The 20,117-nt window shown below is 39.4% G+C and overlaps 1 protein-coding gene across 5 annotated transcripts in view; it reads left to right on the top strand.

The window, feature by feature from the left end:
* The window catches only part of KIAA1549 (KIAA1549 ortholog), a 140,554-nt gene that overhangs the window by 82,018 nt on the left and 38,419 nt on the right, over nt 1–20,117 (top strand). For all 5 annotated transcript variants that reach the window (XR_005956721.1, XR_005956722.1, XM_041485948.1 and 2 more), the window contains exons 7-10: nt 6,110–6,169; nt 8,508–8,653; nt 15,069–15,246; nt 17,404–17,588. Coding sequence is in view for 3 of the 5 variants with exons in the window: in XM_041485948.1 (XP_041341882.1) it covers nt 6,110–6,169; nt 8,508–8,653; nt 15,069–15,246; nt 17,404–17,588 (569 nt within the window). In the remaining 2 variants the exon portion in view is untranslated. The remainder of the gene's footprint in view (nt 1–6,109; nt 6,170–8,507; nt 8,654–15,068; nt 15,247–17,403; nt 17,589–20,117) is intronic.

Genomic DNA, 20,117 nt, shown 5'->3' with positions numbered 1-20,117 from the left:
GGGTCAGTTGTGCTTAACCTGGCTTTGTCAGTTCATTGGTTTTAGTCCAGGTCTAAAAATAAGAAAATCACTTAGATCAGTATTGCTGTGAAGTGCAGTCCAAGGTGTGTCTCTGTGCTTATGTCTAGAAAGGCCTTTTCTAATTCTCAGGAGGATTCAGCGTTGTGCTGCCCTTAACCATGTCTCTGACTTCTAGAAACTCCTGGGACACTGGCTACATAAGTTGGTATTTGCCCATACAGTCTGAATTAATTTGTCTATGCAGTCTGTTATGTTTTAAGGTATTACCTTTCTCATTTTTTATGTACATTTGCATGGCAAGTCTTTTTTTTTTTCAGACCACCATCATGCTAAACGTAAATGAGTGGGAACTGCCTGCATAATAGAGCTTGCTTGACACTTGGCCGTGACAACTTATGTTTGGTTAGATTTTTCAGGTGACTCAGGAACATGAGCAAGATCATGGGAGAATAGTACTTGCCTTTTCCTGCTGGTGGGTGTCATTGACTCAGTCCATTAATTCCCCATTTCTCCTATCTCACCATGCTTTTTAATTTTTGGAGTTATTTCTGTGAGCTGTAGTTTACAGTAGATATAGACACAGTGAGTTTTACAATATAGTTAAACATTTAGTGGAAAATCAGGTCTAATAGTTGGTGTTCATTATGCAGCTGTGTGTGTCAGTGAAAATACTGTAAAGAGAGTCACTGTCAACAGAAAAGTTGTTGTCCTTAACAGCTTTCGATCTAGGTAAGATGACTGCACAGGATACTTCCCCATTTACTGGATGCACTCTGAGCATACTAAGTTTTTGAAGCTTTTTATTTAATGTTTTCAGCATTTTTGATCTCTCTACTCCCATAATCAAATAAAAGATGTATGAGGTTGTTGACACATTGCTGTTAAGCATTTTGTTCTCATTTAGTCTCACAGAGAGTGTGAGCTCTATGCAGTGATAGGTCTGTTTAGTGAAGCCAGGACCAAGTCTTGAGAATCCCTGTCCATAGATGACTAGCATTTCTTTTTATCTGGGAAGCCACAGAACAGCTCACATTGTGGGCTGTGGTCACCTCTCTTTACTCTGTGTCCTCTCTTTTATGCATTTGAGCTTGAGTCCAGGTAGCTTTTAGTCTCTGGTAATATTTTTTATGTTGAGGGATGCTTTTTTTTCCTGTGATGTAAGAGCCTACATCAGCTCTTACAGCTTTTAGTTTTGTCCACATCTTCTGAAATTATATTTGTAGTGTATTTGCAGGTTGCCCCTTGCTGAGAATCCATCTTCTGGATTGTGCAATGGAGCTACAGTGCAACTAAGTGACAACAGAGTTTCTGCCAAGGCTGGTGTAGCCTGAAAGAGGGGCTGGTTCCAGGGGGAAGACATTCCTGTTGAAGATGAATGTACATGGTTCTCCTTGGGCTTGGAACTAGATGACCCCAAAGGTCTCTTAGAAACCAAACAATTCCATGATTCTGTTTTCCTTTCTTGATGGTACTTAGGAAAGTTGAAATTACTTTAATGCTCGTGTCAGGAGCTGTCCCTTTGTTACCTGCATCTGTACAGTGCCTGGTCACTGGGGATGATGCCAGTGCCAGTGGAGCCCTGTGGTCACTCACATGTCAATAACAAAACAAAATAAAGTAGGATGAGTGGAGAGCTCAGATTTTTAGGAACTATGAGATCTTCCCAAAGATTGCAGTGTAGAAAACGTGAGGATTTTGTGGATAAGATGTCCTAAATTAAGGAACATCTTGTCAGCATTTGACTTGCTTGCTGTTAGAGGAACTCACATTTACTACAGATGGAGCCCATTGTAGGACAGCACATTTGGGTTTGAATGGGTCCAGTTTGGTCTCAGTAGTGCTTTAACAGGCACTGTTCTGGAATACCAGCTCTGGTGCTATTTGGGAAGTTGGCAAAGTGGGAACGTAGTTTCTCAGATTACTAGAGCTGTGTGTCCTTCTGTCACAGGCACAGAAATGATGAATGTAGTTCAGACTCTTTTATCAGTGAGACAATCACAGCAAGTTATTTTGAGCTGTTCCTACAGTTTTTTACACTGCTGCTGTGACTGGATTTTGAGCCTAAGGGTTTTAGATCTTCAGATTCAGAGCCAAAAATCCTGTCCAAAGGCTCAGCAGCATTGGACAGATCCTTCCTGAAACATCTCATTCAGCAGACTGTTGAGGGTGACCAACAGGCAGATCCTCAAAGCTACTTTAGCAGGGAGATGCCTAGATGTTTTTGTTTTCTAGGCCCTGAACTCCGCATTGATACTTTGCCTTGCTCTACAGAGCAACTGTAGCAGGGAAGGTGTTAGAACACCTTAGAGTGATATAGCTGCTTCGGTCTGTGCCAATTAATATGCAAACCTCTGTTTTCAGTGTGATTTTTTTTTTCTAGGAATGTTGTATATTTACATGTAAACCATCTGTGTCTGTTAGTGTTCATATGTAAATATGAAATGTTCCATGCCATACTATTCTGTGCCATTTATGCCTTAGTTTATCAGGCATGCTAACAACTAATACTCTTGCTGGTGACTTTTCATATTCCCTTAAGGACTGTGTGCATGATCTTGTAAATTTTGTACTTGCATCTGAAGAAATTAATTGTGGGTGAGCTGGGTGCCAGGGCTCAACCCCCAGCTTTGGGGATTGAAGTTGGTCATACCCAAGAAAAGCTACTTGTGCATCTCTGCATTGTTAAGTGAGACGTTGACATCAATATCTCCAATATGAACTTTGTTCCAAAGAGTGTATTTGCTCCTTGCCACTTGTTCACTTTGCATTGTCTTTCACACACTGTCCTCTCATGGTTTTTATTCACATAAATAATATGTCCTGTTTATAATTTTAACTGTGTGGTTTGTCCCATCATTAACACCAGGAATTCTTTGTCAGTTTTTCCCCCCACTCACATAGAGTCAGGATCAGGAGTGAAAGTTGTTTGGCAGGTGTGGACTGTTCTTTGCAGGAATAGGGTTGTGAAAATGGCAAAACCTGGAAACTTCCAGACTTTCTTCTTTCCTCACAAGACTTCTAGGTGATTTGAGCAGCATGTTTCTATTGAAATGTCCAGTTTACACCTTCCTCATGCTTATTTTTCATCGTCCATCTTACAGCTCATGTTTCAGATTGTAAATTGGTTAGATGGTCATGACCTACAAGTCAGCAGAAAGAAAACTAAGTCTAATCATTAAAAATAAGCAGAAACTATATATTTGGCATTTCTTTATGGCTAGCAGATTTCTTGGAGGACCAGTAAAGGACTAGCTGTGGAGTAGATGGCAATATTTGCCTTCATGAACTTACCCTGAATAAAGCTCTTTGTTTTTATTAGGACTTCAAGTAGAGAGAATCACCTTGGGACTTGCTATTTTTTCAGTTCTAAGTAGCACTTTGATGCGTGTCATCTATTTTGGCTGTCTTGGAGATGTTGCAAGGCCCATAGGATAAATATAAAATTGTATTATATGGTCCAAGGACTGCAGAAATATTTGGCAAATTTTTTTGGGTGGATTTTGGATCAGGTTTGAAACAGACACAGTGTGTTTCTATTGCCCACACCCCAGTATCTGCATGGAATCTTATTTTACATTTAATGCCTTCTCATTTCAAATACTGCATTCCCTCCATGCTTTCTACTGCTGTTCTCTGTTGATCAGAAATAAGAACGATCAGCATGACACCAGTTCTGTCATGCATGGTCCCACACATCTGTAGGAGAGAGTCAGAGATCCTTAGAACATCTGGCAATGGCCATGCTGCCTGAGTGGTGTGCTTTAGGCTGCTGTCAGTAGGTGTGTGGGTGACCAGGTGACCCTTTCCCTTTTCATTCAGCACCAAATCGATGCTGTTACATGGCATGGTGCTCCAGGGCTGCCTGTTAGCATCTACTAATGATGCCAGCATCTACTTCATTAATGCATCCAGAGTCATTAGCAGACCAGCTGCAATTTAGCTAACAATTACATTTTGTCTATCCAGCTTCCCCCTCAGAATAACAATCAGTCAGAGCTGTTTGTAATTGTTAGTTCCAGAGGACATCAGAAATCTTGCAAATTTGATCTTACTGCAGTGCTGAGACTCCAGATGAGCCCAAGGTCAGGGAGACACTAGAGTGACCTGTGGTATAAGAATTGGAACCTGGATTTGCTGACTTCTGCCAATTTTCAGCATTCTTTGTCAGGTTTTAGAACCTAGTCTTAGTTGGCAATGATCACAGCACATCTTCCTTTTCAATGTCAAGATTTTCTGCTCAAGTTGGTTTATTTTTAAGTTGCATTAATTCTGTGAAAAGTTTAAATGAATAGTCACCCAGCAATTTGCATGAATTAAATCATTTTCAAGTACTAATTAGAAAAAGTGTGAAGAGCACAGTAAGTATTGAAGCAAAACATGATTTTGGGTTAAAGAAGAAAAAACTCACAATTTCTAGGAGTTCAAAGCATTATGGTCACTGGAAGGTTTTTGATTTCCTTATCATGCTCTTTCCATGAGTTGGCAAACAACAGAATCAGTTTTCAGTTTAGTTTATGCTTTTTTTGTTCAGCTTCCATTTCTAAATTGAAGCAAACAATTGCATGACTAGAGTAAATAGAATTTCAGTCTAAAAGCTACAATCAGAAGAATCAAGTAGCAGGATGCCAAAAATAAATGGGTGTGTTTAAATGGACTCTGAGGTGCTTTTTGCTTGTCTGAGAGTTTTGGAAATTTAATGCATCGTGATCACTTACATAGAGGGCCAGGTTTTCCTGTTCAGAAAAAAAGGACCATGTTCTAGCACCCTTCTGAACAATAACTCACAGAGTACCAGCCAGGTAGTCTTCTTGAAGCTAGTGGTTCTATTACTGAAATAAAGGTGGAATAACCAGATTTTCTTTTATTTTTTTCTTCCAATAGGAGTTAGTTATATATCTGTGAAAATAAAAGGTAAAATGTACTAATGATTCTTTTGCTTTTAGTTTAACCAAAAAATTCCTAAGCTTTTTAACAGGCAAAAGAATCAGATTTTTGGTACACTGACAGAGAACGACTTGTCTACAAGTTCTTGCATCATTAAATTAGAAAAACTTCAATTTTCTACTTCCCTGAAACGTGGAGTAGTGGCAAACTAGTCCACAACTGTAGACATCTTTATTCTAAATTAATCCAGCATGGGCCAGGTCATTTAATTGTTATGTGCTGCGTTCTTTGTGTTCATGAAATGGTTTAAAAATTAACCTTTCTATAATGCTTAACAAAATGCATCTGGATTAAATATTTTGAGAAAGTTAAGACCATTCTTCTTCGTTATTGCCATAGTGAAGCTTAAGACTTCCCTTGAGGAAACTGTTGGCCCAGCCCCCATGTTCACTTCATTCCCAACATGTCTTTACTGCTCTCCAGTGGAAACCTTGGGAAAAATCTTATCTCTGCTGAACTCAGTAGAAACTCAGACTGTTTTTCTTGCTGGGGCAAGGATGTCCCTCTGCAGCAGAGCTTTTTTTTTTGAAAAATTGAGACATTAGGAAGTTTGGAGCCACCAAGCCAAGCAGAAAAGCCACAAGGTTTGTCTACAGCAGTGTTTCTACATGTGGTTATTTGTGGGTTTTGTAAAAAAAACTAATTATCAAGGTGGTGGTTTTTTAAATGCTTCCCCCTGCACAAGGCTGGAACACAAATCATATGTGTTTAGTTCTCTGCTTTACATTTACTGTTTCCTTGTAGTTTCTGCCTCAGAGAAGGTCTTACTTTCACTGAGACACTCACGAGTTGCCTCACTGCCCTTTGAGCAAGAGTCTGATCCTGCAGCTAGCTCGGTAGGAGTCACAACTCAGACAGTGAGCTTTTACATTCCTGGGAGCAATGACCTCGCTGCAGCAGCTTGGAGTCTTTCACGTAATAAATCTGTTTCAGTCAGCTTCTTTTTGTTAGAGACAAACTCAGCAGTGTACACTGGGAGCACTTCCCTTGCCATTGTGTCTGCATTGCCTCAGGAGTAGAAATGCATCTGTGTAAATAAGATGCTTGCTGACAGTATAAATTATGTAGTGGCTTCTGGTTTTGTATATGTTGTTTAGAAAACTGTTCTTATGGATGTTTTTCCTCCATTCTGTTTTTTCTTCAGCCTTTCATTATCCCAAGCTTAATGTGTCCCAGTTGATGAAATCTTCCTGGGTGAGAACAGGTACGTATGTTCTCTGTGAGTAAGTAAAAATGCAATTAGTTTTGGTAGTGGTATAACTAGCCTGATAAATATCCATAGCTTAGGGGTGCTGCATTTTTGTGAGGTAATAACATGTCTGAGCTGAATAAATTCTAAAACCAAAGGCCCAGTGACCTGGAATATCTGAGAAATATAAATCCCTGGTCTAGAATTAACTACTGAAATTCCTTGATAATGCACACAAAGCACTTTTTGTCTATAAGGCAGTTCATTCTTAGTGAAACAGCTCAGACTGTCGGGCATAAAGTATCTACACTGCATGTTGTCAATATGCCACATTGATTTTTAGGTATCAATTTTAACTGAAAATTAAAGTTTTATTTGTGTGACACTTTCTACCAAAACATGCTCAGAATAAAACAGAGTGAAAATAGATGAATTCTCAGTACACAAAAGAGTTTTATCACATTTCATTGATCTCTTCTGATTCGTTCACAGAGGATCCCTCCCACCAAAGTCTTCTGAATGTTTTATTCTGTAATTTACAGATGTGCTTGAGCTGTCACATTTAGGTGCTCAAAGGCTGTTGAGGTTGCCTCCCTCCTGTAGGTCTTACCTGCTGCTTTTAAGCCTGACTGGTGGGGAGGCTTTGCCTACCAAACTTGTTCTTAGGGTGCAGGTGCCCCACTGGATACACTCTTGTTTTCCTACAACTTGTATCACCGCTAGTTCACCTATTGTATAGACTTGCTTCTTTTTCCAGGTTTCCCTGTCTCCTCCCACCAGTCACCACTTTACTCTTTAAGCAGGAAACCAAATTGCACCTCAGTTTCTGATGCCCACATAGTTTGTTTCAGAGAAGAAAGATTTAGAATTTCAGATAGTGCTCACTGTGTGTCTCGTAACCAGTGGCATCCTTCCTTAGAGATTTATGTTGGGTTTTTTGGCTACACCTGCTCCCTCTCTTGCTCAGCCTTAGGTTTGTCCATTGCTGCTGAAAATTCCCTTAGTGCCTGCAGTAAAAAAAGGGTTCTTCCAGCTCTGAAATCACATCCCCTTGGGTTTTGATAAACTTCTGCCTGTAAGATTTTGGAAGTCAATTGCAGCAACTTTTTTTTTTTCTCTGCAGAGGAATTTTTTGTAGTCTCAGTTCTTGCAGGATTCTGGGAAGAGCTAGTAGACTTTGGCTGGGTCATTGCTTTCAGTCAGTGTTTTGTATTTTAAGGGTAATGAATCATGACATGGGAAAATTGAAGAATCTATGCATGTAAAGATTTTTAATATCAAATTACCCAGTTATATGTGCATGTATCCCAGTAGTCATAAAAAGCTGGGATATACAGTGTTCTCCCTCTGTTGTAGAATACAATTCATGCTATTAAACATAATTTATTGATACTGAAATCCAATACACAGGCAAGAACACTTTTCTGCTTGGTGTATATAATAGCCTTAGGTCACTGTCTGCTTTGCTATTTAATTCTGAGATACTTAGTCTGTGATTGAATTTAGAAGACAGATGCTGTTGATCTCAGTGAGAAATCATGAAAATGTTTCCTTTCTCTGACATCTACAGTGAAAGGTTCAAATTGAAAAAGTGGCTTTAATAGATTTGGTTTAAAATGTCAAAAAATTAAAATTATATTTATTTTATCTAACTGGTTATTTATTTTATTTAACTGGTGGCTTTTTATTAAGCTCTACATTTAAAAAAATAAATGTGGAAACACAGAAAAAGCGACTTTTAAAAAATACATGTATTTTTAGTGGAGGAGAATTAAAGCTGAATTTATTTGATGCAGTCAGCAGTGAGTTGGTTTGCTGTCCTGGAGGACTGTTCCGTTGCTTCATTTGAATGCCTACTGCTCCATTCATGTCCTGCTGTTCTACTTTTTCACCAGGACTCTGAACCCTTGCCCTCCCCATCTCCAGCTCATCACTTCTGAACACAACCCTTTTGACTGCAATTAGTTAAAGCAGATGATTTAGACTAAGTTTTCTCTTTTAGCAGTTTTTAAAAATTCATTGAATGCTCATGGTTTTATGCATTTTTAGAATTGAAATAGTTGCCTTATTATCCTGGGTCTGTCTAGCCTGGTTAAGGTTCAAAAAAAATCCTCTGCCTGATTTTTTTTTCCCCCAAATTATTTATTTTTACTTTTTCCCACCAAATGTCTCCCTTTTCCAGCAAGTAACCTCCACCTGAACAGGTCAGAATTCCCATTTACATACAGGTGCTCTTGAATTATCCCTGAGCTGTCCCAGGGTGACTCAAAGCTTGTAATTGAAGTTGTGGAGAAGAAACTGAGAAGTTTTACTAATGAATTTGTTTTCTTGGGTTGCTTTGTGTGCCATGCAGTTCTCCTGGGTGTCGTGGACCAGCGAATTCAGGAGGAAGTGTTCCGGGCCGAGATGGAGCGGAAGCTCGCTCACCTCTTCAACGAGGCTTTGCTCAGAGGCAGGATCTGGAGACGGGCCAGTTTTGCAGGCAGCAACATTGTGCAGGTATTAAGAGCTCAAAATCAGAGGTTGGAAAATAAAGTATAATAAATTACTGAATTAGTTAACATGAGTGCTAACAAAGTGTTCAGGTTTTGAGTTGAGAAGTGTGACTCAAAAGCACGTGTCACCTTTAGCTACTTGGTGATACTTGTGTTTTGCACCTAAAATATGGGTCTTCTTTCAAGCACCACGTATGTCTTTTAAGCTAAACATAACAAATGCAAATGACTGATTAAGTGCCTACTAAAAATTTCTGATGGCTTCTTAGAAACAACAGTGAAAATTGTTCTGCCAACATCTTATTTTAAAAATGTTCTCTCTTGTTTGGCTTACATGAGGCACCTAGCAAAAGGAGACAGGATGATCATCTGAAAAACGTTTATCTCCTGGGACAGCTACTTCACAGCTCTCTGTGATGTTTTGGCAGTTGTGTAGAAATACAAAGTAGAATCGTGTGTGTCTTGGTGCAGCAGTAGAGTAGTACATTCTACCCCTTAACTTCTTATTTGTTGCAGTACTACTGGTCACAGGGTTGGATTTCAGGTTAAAATGAATAATCATACCAAATTATGCACACATAGCAACTTCTGTTATCTGGATTCCAGTGCTGCTTTAGAGTTGCAGAGTCACAGGTGGATTTATTCACATAAAGTCCAGGAAGACTTGGCTATTTAATTTAAAGTTTTAAATTCTGATGTGTTCTTTCTAATCAGTTCCACAATCTGAAAGCCAAAGTACTTTTTTAATGGCTCATCTTCTTAAAAATTAGCTTTTCCAGCTAATTCATTGACAGTTGGTTTACCTCCCAGATGCCCTTTTTGCATTTCAGGCCTATTGTCTTTATTTAATTTAATCCTATGGTTTTTGCTACCACTTAAATTTCCAGATGTTGGGATATTCTTACTACTGCTTTCCTTTCTCAGAAGCATCTGTTTCAGTAATAGAGATTTTATTTTATTTTTCTTCTGTACAGCTCGAATTGTTGCAAATAGGTGTCTGCTTCACATCTCCTATTCCCAACACCTCTTATTGCACTTTGTTCATTATGCTTTTGTCCTCCTTTTGCATATAAATTAAACAAATATTCCTTATGTTGTTGGTGAAGATATCACAGCCAATAAAATGTGTATGTATGGATTACAGTTTTATGACTTTGCACAATAAAGCTCAGGTAATTTATTTTTTTCATGCACAAAATTATGGACACATCCTTTTTAGATAAGGAGTGGTATTTTGGAAAGTGAAAATACAGCATTTTTCTTTTGACTTTGTATTACGTACTGGGACACAAGATGAGGTCTGCAGCTCGTGTTCCAGACAGCAGTGCTGCTCATTTATGCCACTTAATTAGTGCAAAGAGCCTGCCAGCTGCTATCTTTGGGCAGAGGAGGATTCTGTTCATTACAGTCAGCACATCTTACCATCAGAGGGCTTCTCCAGGTGCTCCCAGCCCACCCTTTCAGGTAGGGTTAGAGCTGTAACGAAGGAGAAGTGGAAGGAGGGAAGCAGAAGAGATACCTTGCAGTGAAGTGTGTGTGCTGGGTGTCCTGCTTTCCTGGCTCAGAGCAGCAGGTACCTGCAGGTGCCACAGCTCCCTGGTAGCTGCCTTGGCAGGATGTTCAGGTGTGTAGCAGGTGAGACAGCCTGAGAGGCTGCGGTGTGCAGCTGCAGTGATGCACCTGGTAGTGGGCTCCAGACTGAAGGATAGTTCCTTTTGAGGATTTTCCCCTGTTAGCTGAGGATCTTGTGCATAGACATCTGCCATAAACCTTTTACTGCTGTTAATTCTGTTCCCCTTAGCCAAGTTCATAAGCTGTGTTTGAAGTGTGTTTGTATCTTCTGGGAGAGCTAATAATGTTTCTTGTCCTTCACATTCAGATGTTCCCATATGTATTTCTTGCACACAAATCAGTGACTGCTATGATAGTAGAGCACAATGAAGTGAAAATAAGAAAAAAAAGCTGCCAGCACCAAAAGTGTTGCAGTTTTAACAGAACATGTATATATATCCATTAAAGACTAGACTCACATTTCACTTGCCTTGTGACCCTCTAGACCAGAGTTTTTCCTGAGGTGAAATATATTTCTAGTGTATTGAAATGTGACATTTCTAAGCTCTGTGGAAAATCAGGACTACAGGTCAAGAGGTGAAGCAATTATTTGTGAATGTTACTGCAGGCATATTAGTTTCCTTTCACGTGCTCAGGAAATAGAAGTGATACCTTTTGAGGTTTAGATTTCATTTCTAAAGGCATGTGTTAGTACCTAAGTCAAACACACTCTGAAGAAGAGCTTTGGAGGGTACCCAAATAGCAGGCTTTCCCCTCCTGTTTGACTGTCTGTGCTGTTAACAGGTGGCACTCCACGATAAAAAGAGAAAAAAGCCTGTAACCTTTATGCACAAAAACCCCTCTGAAGCCTCACACGGGGTTGTTGTACTTCTGATAGTTCCACTGATTTTTGTGGGACATTGTATTAATGTTTCACAGAGTAGGTCATACATATTTTCAGTGTGCAGCTTCTGTTACTGCAGATTTGAAGGCACCTGCTTACTGTGACTTGCATTGAATTTGCAGAGACCTGTGCTGTATTTATATTTTAATATCTGAAATACATATTTTATTATATTATAGTTTATAACTATAATATAATAGTATTATAAGAGTATAATTCTCATTACACTCTTTAGGAATTAGAGGGCTTAATTGTAGTTTAAAAATGCACCAGCAGCTAATAAAAAAATTAATTTCCCTTTATTTCAACGTGCTTGGTCCTTTGAACCTAATAGAAAGTGAAAAGCTGATCCTAGTAAGTTAAACAAAGGAATGTTCTGATTTAAAGAACATGTTAGGCAGCATTTTAGTTGCAATGTGTGTGAGGAGTAGCAGCTTATGAGAGAATGTAATGACTGAATTGAGCTTTTCATTAAGGCAAAAATTCATTCCCGTGTTTTTCTGCTGACAGCTTGTGTGTCTCTCCTGGCTGAGGAAAGCCTGTCTTGCTGTGAGTTTTTAGGTTTATAACTAAAGCCTTTGGGCACTGCTGCTGCTTCACCTTTTCCTCTGGGCCTGTTGGCCCCCCCAGGCAGCAACTGATTCCTCTTGTCAGGCTGCTCACAGTCTGCTTGTACCTCTGTGTGCTGACCACAGTGCAGCTTGAATTCATTGCCCAGACACTAAAATCCTACTCTTAATAAGATAGAAAGAGGATATTTTTTGATTATTTTTTTCCCCAGTATGACGAAGGAAGGAAAGAAAGGGAAATAATCCTCCTGCATGAGCACTGGAGATTGTGTGTGCATATCTGCTTGTTCCTAAGTGGTGTTCATGCCTTCCAGAGCCTGAAGCAGTTCCCCAGGGCTTCCTTGCTCCTGTGGGGATTGCTGACCAGGATATCCCACTGGCTGGCCAGGTCTCTGAGAATGCCTTGGAAGCTTCCCCACCACTTGTATTTCCATGCCTGAAATTACCAATTTTGTTACCAAGGCAACTTTGTTCACTGACCTATGATATTCACTTGAAAACACTTTTTAAATTAAATTTACTGACACCTGAACACAGTTAAGCCTTTTCTCTGTGGAGGTTAAATGTACATCTAGTATCAACAAAGATGGTATCATTTATGTACACAGGAGTTGAATTAGTCTTTTCTTATTCCCCCCCCAACTTTCTGTCTCCTGCATTTAAAATTCCTCTATCTCTTCCCTCCCTATGTCATTTCTCACTGCCAAAGTATAAATGTAAAATGCTTAAATGCTTCCTTACATGTGGGCAGCTTTGCTGGATGCCTGGCAAATAGTATTTGTCTCTGCTTGCATTCTTATCATTCTCAAGGACAGAGACTAAAGCAGTCTGAAGCTGCACAAAGAGTATAATTTGGAACCATGTGTCAAAACTTAGGATACAGAAACTCTGTAACAAACAGGCACGGTGAGTGTACCTCAGTTCCATGACCAGATTTAAGAGTTCAGACCCAGTATGCCATTTCCTGTGTTTCAGCAAACTCAGAGGCTAGTTGCAAAAATCAATAAGTAAAATTTAGATGAAGACTGAGGTACTGCTATTGTCACAGTACTGGGTTTATGTACAAGTCTAATTGTCTTGTATCTGCTTCCAGACTACCCTGCTAGTCACCAGCTTTCCCAGAATAGAAATCCTTAACCATCTCCCCATGGTTTTGAAATTTTGTCTGCAGCTTCTCTCTGTGAAGCTTCTCTCTTTGTATGATGTGAGCAGTCATAAAATACTGTGTATTCAGAAGAAATGATTTCAGATAAATTTTAGCTTAAAATAGTGAGCTTAGTTCATCAGCTCTAGCCTGCACCTCCACTGAACTTTTTTGTGCTTGTTCCCATGTTCTCTATACTGTGCTGAAATACCTCCAGCTCCTTCTTCCAGCTTCTTCTTCTATGTTCTCACTCATGCCCGTTCCTCAGCATAGGGAGCCATATGCTGTTGGTTTTAATTCTGTGTTAAAATTTGTCCAGTTTCCATTGTGAGAACTTGCACTGAAATCATGTCCTTCTTACCTCTGCCTTTTCTAAAGGCAGCTGTGGAGAAGTTATTTTGTTAATCCATACAGAGAGCTTGGTACCATGACCTGATGTGTGTAACACACATAATTATCCTCCTTGGATTCTTCACAGGCCATAAAATGTATGACAGCTCAGTTTAAGAATTTTCTAGTTTTCTCTGATTCTCTGGCTGTGCACAGAGGGGCTTCATAAAATTAAAACAAAGAACCCATTGATTTTCAGTCCCACATGGCCTTTCAGCTCCCTCACCCTCCACATGAGTTAGGTTTGGGAAGGTTTCATCTGTGCTGGGAGCGGATACCAGTCTGTACACTCTGCTGCTCATTGCACTGAGACCAGGCTGTGGCAACCCACCTGAAGCAGATGTAATAGAACATAAAGCTGTGGGCATTTGTTAACTAATTGTATATTTATGGTAAATGAAGCCAGATTTAGCTTTACAGCTGCCAAATACGTGTGTTGGAACCTCATTTATTGATGCTGTTTTGTTACCTTAAGTCAGGAATTTGTTTTCTCTTAGCTGATAGAAGAGGGAATGGCATTCAGGGGAGCAGCAGCATCATTTAATGGGTCCCGTTAGCAGCTCTTGCTCTGTTTCAGAGATCTGCACATTTTTCTGCTCTGTTTGTAGATATTCTGTTTCTTGCATCAAATATGGCTGACACTGAACATTACTTTTTGCTTTCACTTGATTTGTCCTGTAAGATTTTATGACAATTGTGCTTTCTCTTGTTTCATTTTTCTCCCCCTTTTTTTTTTTTATTTTTTTTTATTTTTAATATGTATAGTATACATACTGCTGTTACCATCCTGAGAATTGTTTTTTAGGACATGTTGAGTTGCTGTTCCCCAAAACTAGAACATCATTCCTGTTGAGCTAGAAATTGTACTTCTTTCCTTCAACATGATTTGTTTAGTTGGAAGCTAGCAAAGAAAACAATATAAAGATTTGCTTTTGTAAGTCTCACGTGCAAACATTTGTGTGTTTGCTTTACTTTAGGCCTATGGGCAGTTTCTGAGATTATAATTTATTAAATATGTACTTACAGCAGAAGACTAATTCTGAAGGAAGCAAAATACGTAACTCTATTTATGTCAATTCCTTCCAGAGCCCTTCAAACTCTTTAAAAAAAAATCACAACAGAATACCTCCTAATGTTTTTTGTCCTGATTCTGGTTTGAGCTCACCATTACATGGTAAATGGTTAAACAGAGGAGAGTTATTATATAAAAAGATTTTACAGGAATTCAAAGTTACGTGGTTCTCATATGCAATGGAGATGCTTGATGGTTAGAGAGTATCTACAGGGCTTCCTCATAGCATGCATTCTTTTGATTATTAATGTCTTTAGATGTAGGTAGGAAGAATTCCTTCCCACAGCGTCCAATACATTCCTTCCTGAAGAAAGGTGGATGCCAAGGGGAGCTGTGTGGAGGATGAAGGTGATTGTGCGAAGTGCTTAAGTTGAAACAGAGCAAACAGTTTTATTTGATGCTAACAGAATATTCACCTGTGTAGCTGTGTAACATTTAAAAAACTGGAGCAAAGAGGTGTGTGTGTTATGAATAACAAATCAAAGTTAGAGTAGGTATTTAGAGAAGGGAAAAGTGCAGTCACACTTCTTCTAACCAACCATTGCTAAAGGCAGTAGAGGCTTCCAGGGTGGCATAGTGTTGACATCTTTAGAGTGAAAGCCGTTCTCTTACTTACCAGATGTGTACATTTTTATGATACGAGTAGGAGGGGAAAAAGGAAAGGTTAGCCATTGAAATTTTCCTTTCAGTTACAACAGGGGAGAGAGAGTATGAGCTCTTTAGACAGAATATATGGGAGTTCCAAATAAATACAACTTAAAATGTAAAAGCTTTGCAATTTCTTTTCAGATTGTGAACGTGTCACGCTTAGTTGGTGTTGATAACCCCGTGGAGCTGATCTATTTCGTGGAGGACCAAGATGGGGAGAGACTGAGCGCTCTGAAGTGCTCAGACCTGATGAACAGAGTCGACATCCAGCGGGCTGCGATCATCCTTGGCTACCGCATCGAGGGCAGCGTTGCGCAGCGTAAGCCCCGTCCGTGCACGCCCCGTCTGTGCATGCCCCATCCGTGCACGCCCCTGCCAGCAAAGGCAAACGGGAGGCTGGCTTGTCCTGGGCAGGTCATGGCACTGCACCGTGCCCACTGTTGCAGTGTTTTGTTCTTGGGGTGCTGCAGCTCTGACACTCCAGGAAATCAGCTGTAGCAGCCTTGCAGTGAGCTGTGCAGTGTTGTTTTGCCTCTCGAAGACGCTGCTGAGCTAAGGGTTGCAGCAGGGTCCTTAAGTCCAGCCTCACTGCATTCACTCTGTGCTTGTGCTGGGAAAGCACGGTGCTGACCAAAGACCTTCCTGCCATTTTCATGTCATCCTGCTGGCCAGTATTTCTTTATAGTTTGTCTTGTCCGGGAGCCTGCACAAACCCCACAGTTGGGAGATGGGAGTGTGTGGGTATCAAATGGGTGTTTCCTTTAGCTGAGTAATGGCACTGTAGTTTAATAACACCAGTTTTTCACTGCTTTTTTGTCTGAATTACTTTTTCTGTGAAAGACGTACATTAAGGGTAGTTGGGGCATTTATTTCTTCCGTGGAATAGGATTGATCTTGGTTTTACTTGTTTGTCCATCAGCAGCATATAAGTAATACGATCTTTTAATGAATATAATATAAAAATAATATGATTTTTTTTTACTAGATATGCATCAGAATAAACAGGATAGGTCATGTAAACTCATATAATTACTTCATTCAGGAGGCTTGATATATAAATAATTTTCAGTTAGTAGCAAGACAGAGTACCTACTCAAAATTCCGTGTTACAATTAGGAAAGAAACTTTATGGTATCTGAGGAAGAGACAAGTGTGATCTGCAAAATACCTCATTGGTGTGAATGTTTAATTACCCTTTCTTATTTCTGTGCAATATGGAAGCATGAGTTGCATGGTACCACAGGGTATTTTGCCAACAGAACAAGAGCATGTGTCTGAGATTTAAAATTCCCTACAGAAAGAAAGGAAAGAAAATAGTAATAATTGTACCATCTGTATGTGTTTGTAAATTTTGTGCTTCATTAAAACAGGTGTCTACAGATAGGTCAGTAGCTCGTATACATCTCCTCAATATCCATTAATGGACTGTAATGCTGATTAGACAGAAGTGAAAAATGTTGTAAGAATAAATTCTCTTTACAAAAATTATAAATGCTGAACAAACTTCATAAAGTGTTCAGAGCTTATAGTGCATGTTGAAACTTGTTATCTTTGACCTGTCATTTGAAAGCTCTTCTAAGAGTCACAGAGTCATAAAAATCTTTAAGTGCTTCTATTGGAAGAAACTAGACCAAAAAAAAGATTATTTTTATAACAGAAAACATAATGGCAGAAAGGAGTTGTTAGATATGTCCCGTTAAGTTCTAGGCTCATCATTGGAATGACTACTAATAAAATGATATCTAGAAAAAAATAGAAATATTATTTTTAACTTGAAAACATAATTTTCAGAAAGTGCATCAATTTGACTAAAAATGCATTATTGCTGTGATTTTTTGACCTGTAATTAACCACTGTGCAAAATTAACAAATAAAAGTTTTGTAATTTATTTCAGTTTACCTTTTGCAAAAATAACTTGTTTGATTACCCTTCCCAGCAGTTTTCTTTTCTGCTTGGAGCTAAAGGATCTCACACACTGACAATAAAACAGAGAGAAGAAAAAAAGTAATCAGCAATGCAAGACTATACAGCTTGTGGAGGAGGTTCAAATTGGTTTTGGTAACGAAATGTTAAAGAGAAGAGGCAGCTGGTAATACTGCCTAAAGCAGGAAGTAGGCAGCAATGTTGGAAAGTCTATCTTACCTTTGCTAGTGGCAGAGTAATTTTTTAGACCCATTTCACTATGTCAGCTTAGTTTTGGGTTACAGGATGATGTGGCAGAAGAGCCATTTTCATTATTATTTTAAGTACAGCTCTTCAGAAGGTGGGCCAGGACAATTGATCTCCTGCCCCATGCTTCCTGAGCATGACATACCTTAACTTACAGTGGGATGACATTTCCTGTAATGTGCAGCTGGTTTCTGATAAATTCCTTAACTAGCATTTGCAAGAACATAAAAATACATAACCTTGAAGTGTCCTCAGTTCGATACATAACCACTGTGTAATATTGCTGTGTTCCTTTCCACTTCACAGCTGTGGAGAAGATGAAAGAGCCCACTTCAGAGACTCAGAACAGCAACCTGTGGATTATTGTTGGGGTGGCAGTCCCGGTGGCCGTGGTGCTCCTGATTGTTATTATTTTATACTGGAAACTCTGCAGAACAGACAAGCTGGAGTTTCAGCCAGACACAGTGAGCAACATTCAGCAGCGACAGAAGGTAAACGGGAAAGCTGTGCTGAGAGGAGCTGGAGTATTCTGAGAGCAAAGGAATGTGAGACTCTGGGGAACACCTGGCATCCTTAACTAGCATGGGTAATCACAGTTTCAGAGCATTCCAGTTTAGAAGGGAAAAAAAAAGGAGGGAAGCAGTCTAATGATAGTTGAAGTCAAGAATCCCATAGTGTTTTATTTATTCTCCTGGGTATTTGATACTGCATTAGATAGATCCATCCTTCTGAAATGTGGGCACTGAGGCTGAAAGGAACTTTTCTTTATCACTTCGTTTCAAGGCTGTGGCTGGGTCTGAATAAGAAGAAATGTACTGAGTCTTGAATCACTGACCTTGTTTTCCCCAGAAGGCTGAATTTTTCTTTGGAGAGTTTCTGCTAAACAAATCTGACAGCTGAAGTGCACCACCCCTCATACTAGAACTAGAATTTGCTAGAACCTGTCCTGGCTGCTCCATGTTCTGCCAGGGCTCTTTTTGTTGCAGTTTTGAGAGCCTGTTGCAGTACTGGAACATAAATTAGTGGATCTGTGTGTGCCTGCATAAGTGAGCTTGTTTGGCGAGTCTTAGTTAGGATAGTGAGAAATTCAGTACTTTTGTCTTTTTCTTGCCCAAGAGTGTGAATCAAAAAATTTGTGATCCAGGTTTTTCACAAAGGATGTATTCAGTAAAAAGAATTACAAAGTGCCTGAAAGGTTACTTTCTTTTTACAACCAAAGAGAACCTATGTGTGTCAGAAATTCTTGTTACAGACTATACCTTCAGAGGCATTAATAAAGGCAAAATAATCTGCCTGTGCTAATCCTGTGGTACTGCAGTCACGTTCTACACTGTGACCTCGTGCTCAGTCACACAGTTTTCTCCATAACAAGACTTGTCTGTATACCATGCTCTCTTTTCAAGATAATTAATGATGTGAAAGATGAGAGAAACAGAAAGCGCTTGCACTTCCAAAGCAGTCAGAACAAATCAATAGCAACTTCCACTTGTCTCGCAACTGCGAATTGTGTGTTGGAATCCAGGCTGGCAACAAGTGGTACCCTTTGATGAGCACCACCCCCTGGTACCTTGTTTCACCTCTGCTGTGATAATACGTAACACACGTTTTTGACTGAGGAAGTTCCCCACAGTAGTTTTGACTAATTTGAGAAGGGTCATACAAGAGGGGCAAGGGAGGACCATTACTCTTGCTACTCTCTTTGGTCACATTTTCAGTTCCTCTCTGCTAGAACAAGCTTTTTTTGTAAGGAAGCAGTTGGGTTGTATTGGCTGTAAGGCCAGAAACATCTTTCATGTAATTACTTCCTTTTAAGAAAATGGCTCAGTTGCTTTTCCCCACTGCTTCCACAGTATTCTTCATCTTAATCATTCATGAGTCAGAAGTCTCAAACTTGTTTATATGCAGGTCTCATTTTGGATTGCCTAGGGAACCTGTCACTTTGCCTTCTTTGGGGAAGTCGCTGTAAGCAAACTAGGAAGGACCAGTAAGTAGTTCAATCCTTGTGCCACTGGAGGTAAAGCAATAAAAAGTATCTTAAATTTTTATCACTTTGCACATCAAGCAACTGGAAGAACCTACTTTGCAGACCATTTCCTGCTTTCCCTGGAATAAAAGCAGTACTCTGGCTTCCTTACTATCAGGCTGTCATTGGAATTTCATGTCTTATAACAGTGGGTTGGAATTCTGAGTCAGAATAGGTTGTATTTAACCACCACCAAAGACACCCAGACAGTCAAAACAGCATACAAATTATTAGGGATATCTGGTCTGATCCTGCCCTTTAAAATTTTCTACGTATTTTATACTTTTTATTAGAGTAAATACAAAGAAGTAATCAAAGGAGTGTCATCATCAGTGGTCTGGGATTTATGTCTGTAAATAAACTCCATAAAAATGGACTAGGCTTCCTCTTCCTCACCACAGACACAATTATTTCCATTCTCTATTTTCAGAGCTTGACCTTGGTATTGAAGGAAGGTGAAAGCCTGTGCTACATCCGTAAATAGAAAGATATTTAGGTTAAAGATCGGAGTTTTTCCCTTGGAATCTATATTTCATGTGTAAAAAAACCCATAAAGATGCATTTATAGTGTGCTAGCTCTTCTCACTTCCATTAATATCGAACAAAAAATTCATGTAAATATAGAGTTTTTCATTAGCATAGATATGGCATATCTATACTGCAAATAGAAGACAATACTTTTCAACCTTGTGATGTCTGTAATGTGTTTTGTGCTTGAAAATGTGTGTTGATTGGAAGATAAGAAACTGAGGCACCTGTTTTTTGTTCAGCTGATACCAGATATCCTGCTGCACTAGTGTATCTCCAGGGGTGTCACCAGTCTTTCTTCAGTGTCTTCAATTAGCCATTTTAACATAGCAGTTCAGTGGGCAGCATAATGATCTGTTATAATTTACATAGTAGCTGATAGCAAATTATGTTACTGTGACTTAAAAGAAGGGGAAAAGCCTGTGTGCTTTGTGCTGCAGAGACAAGACTCAAAGGCTGGTGTCTTGGA

Source organism: Pyrgilauda ruficollis, unplaced genomic scaffold (genome assembly GCF_017590135.1).
Source record: "Pyrgilauda ruficollis isolate IOZ18807 unplaced genomic scaffold, ASM1759013v1 scaffold73, whole genome shotgun sequence".
In the NCBI taxonomy this organism is placed as follows: Eukaryota; Metazoa; Chordata; class Aves; order Passeriformes; family Passeridae; genus Pyrgilauda; species Pyrgilauda ruficollis.
The sequence above is the reverse complement of the archived record's forward strand: the minus strand, read 5'-3'. Positions and strand labels throughout refer to the sequence as shown.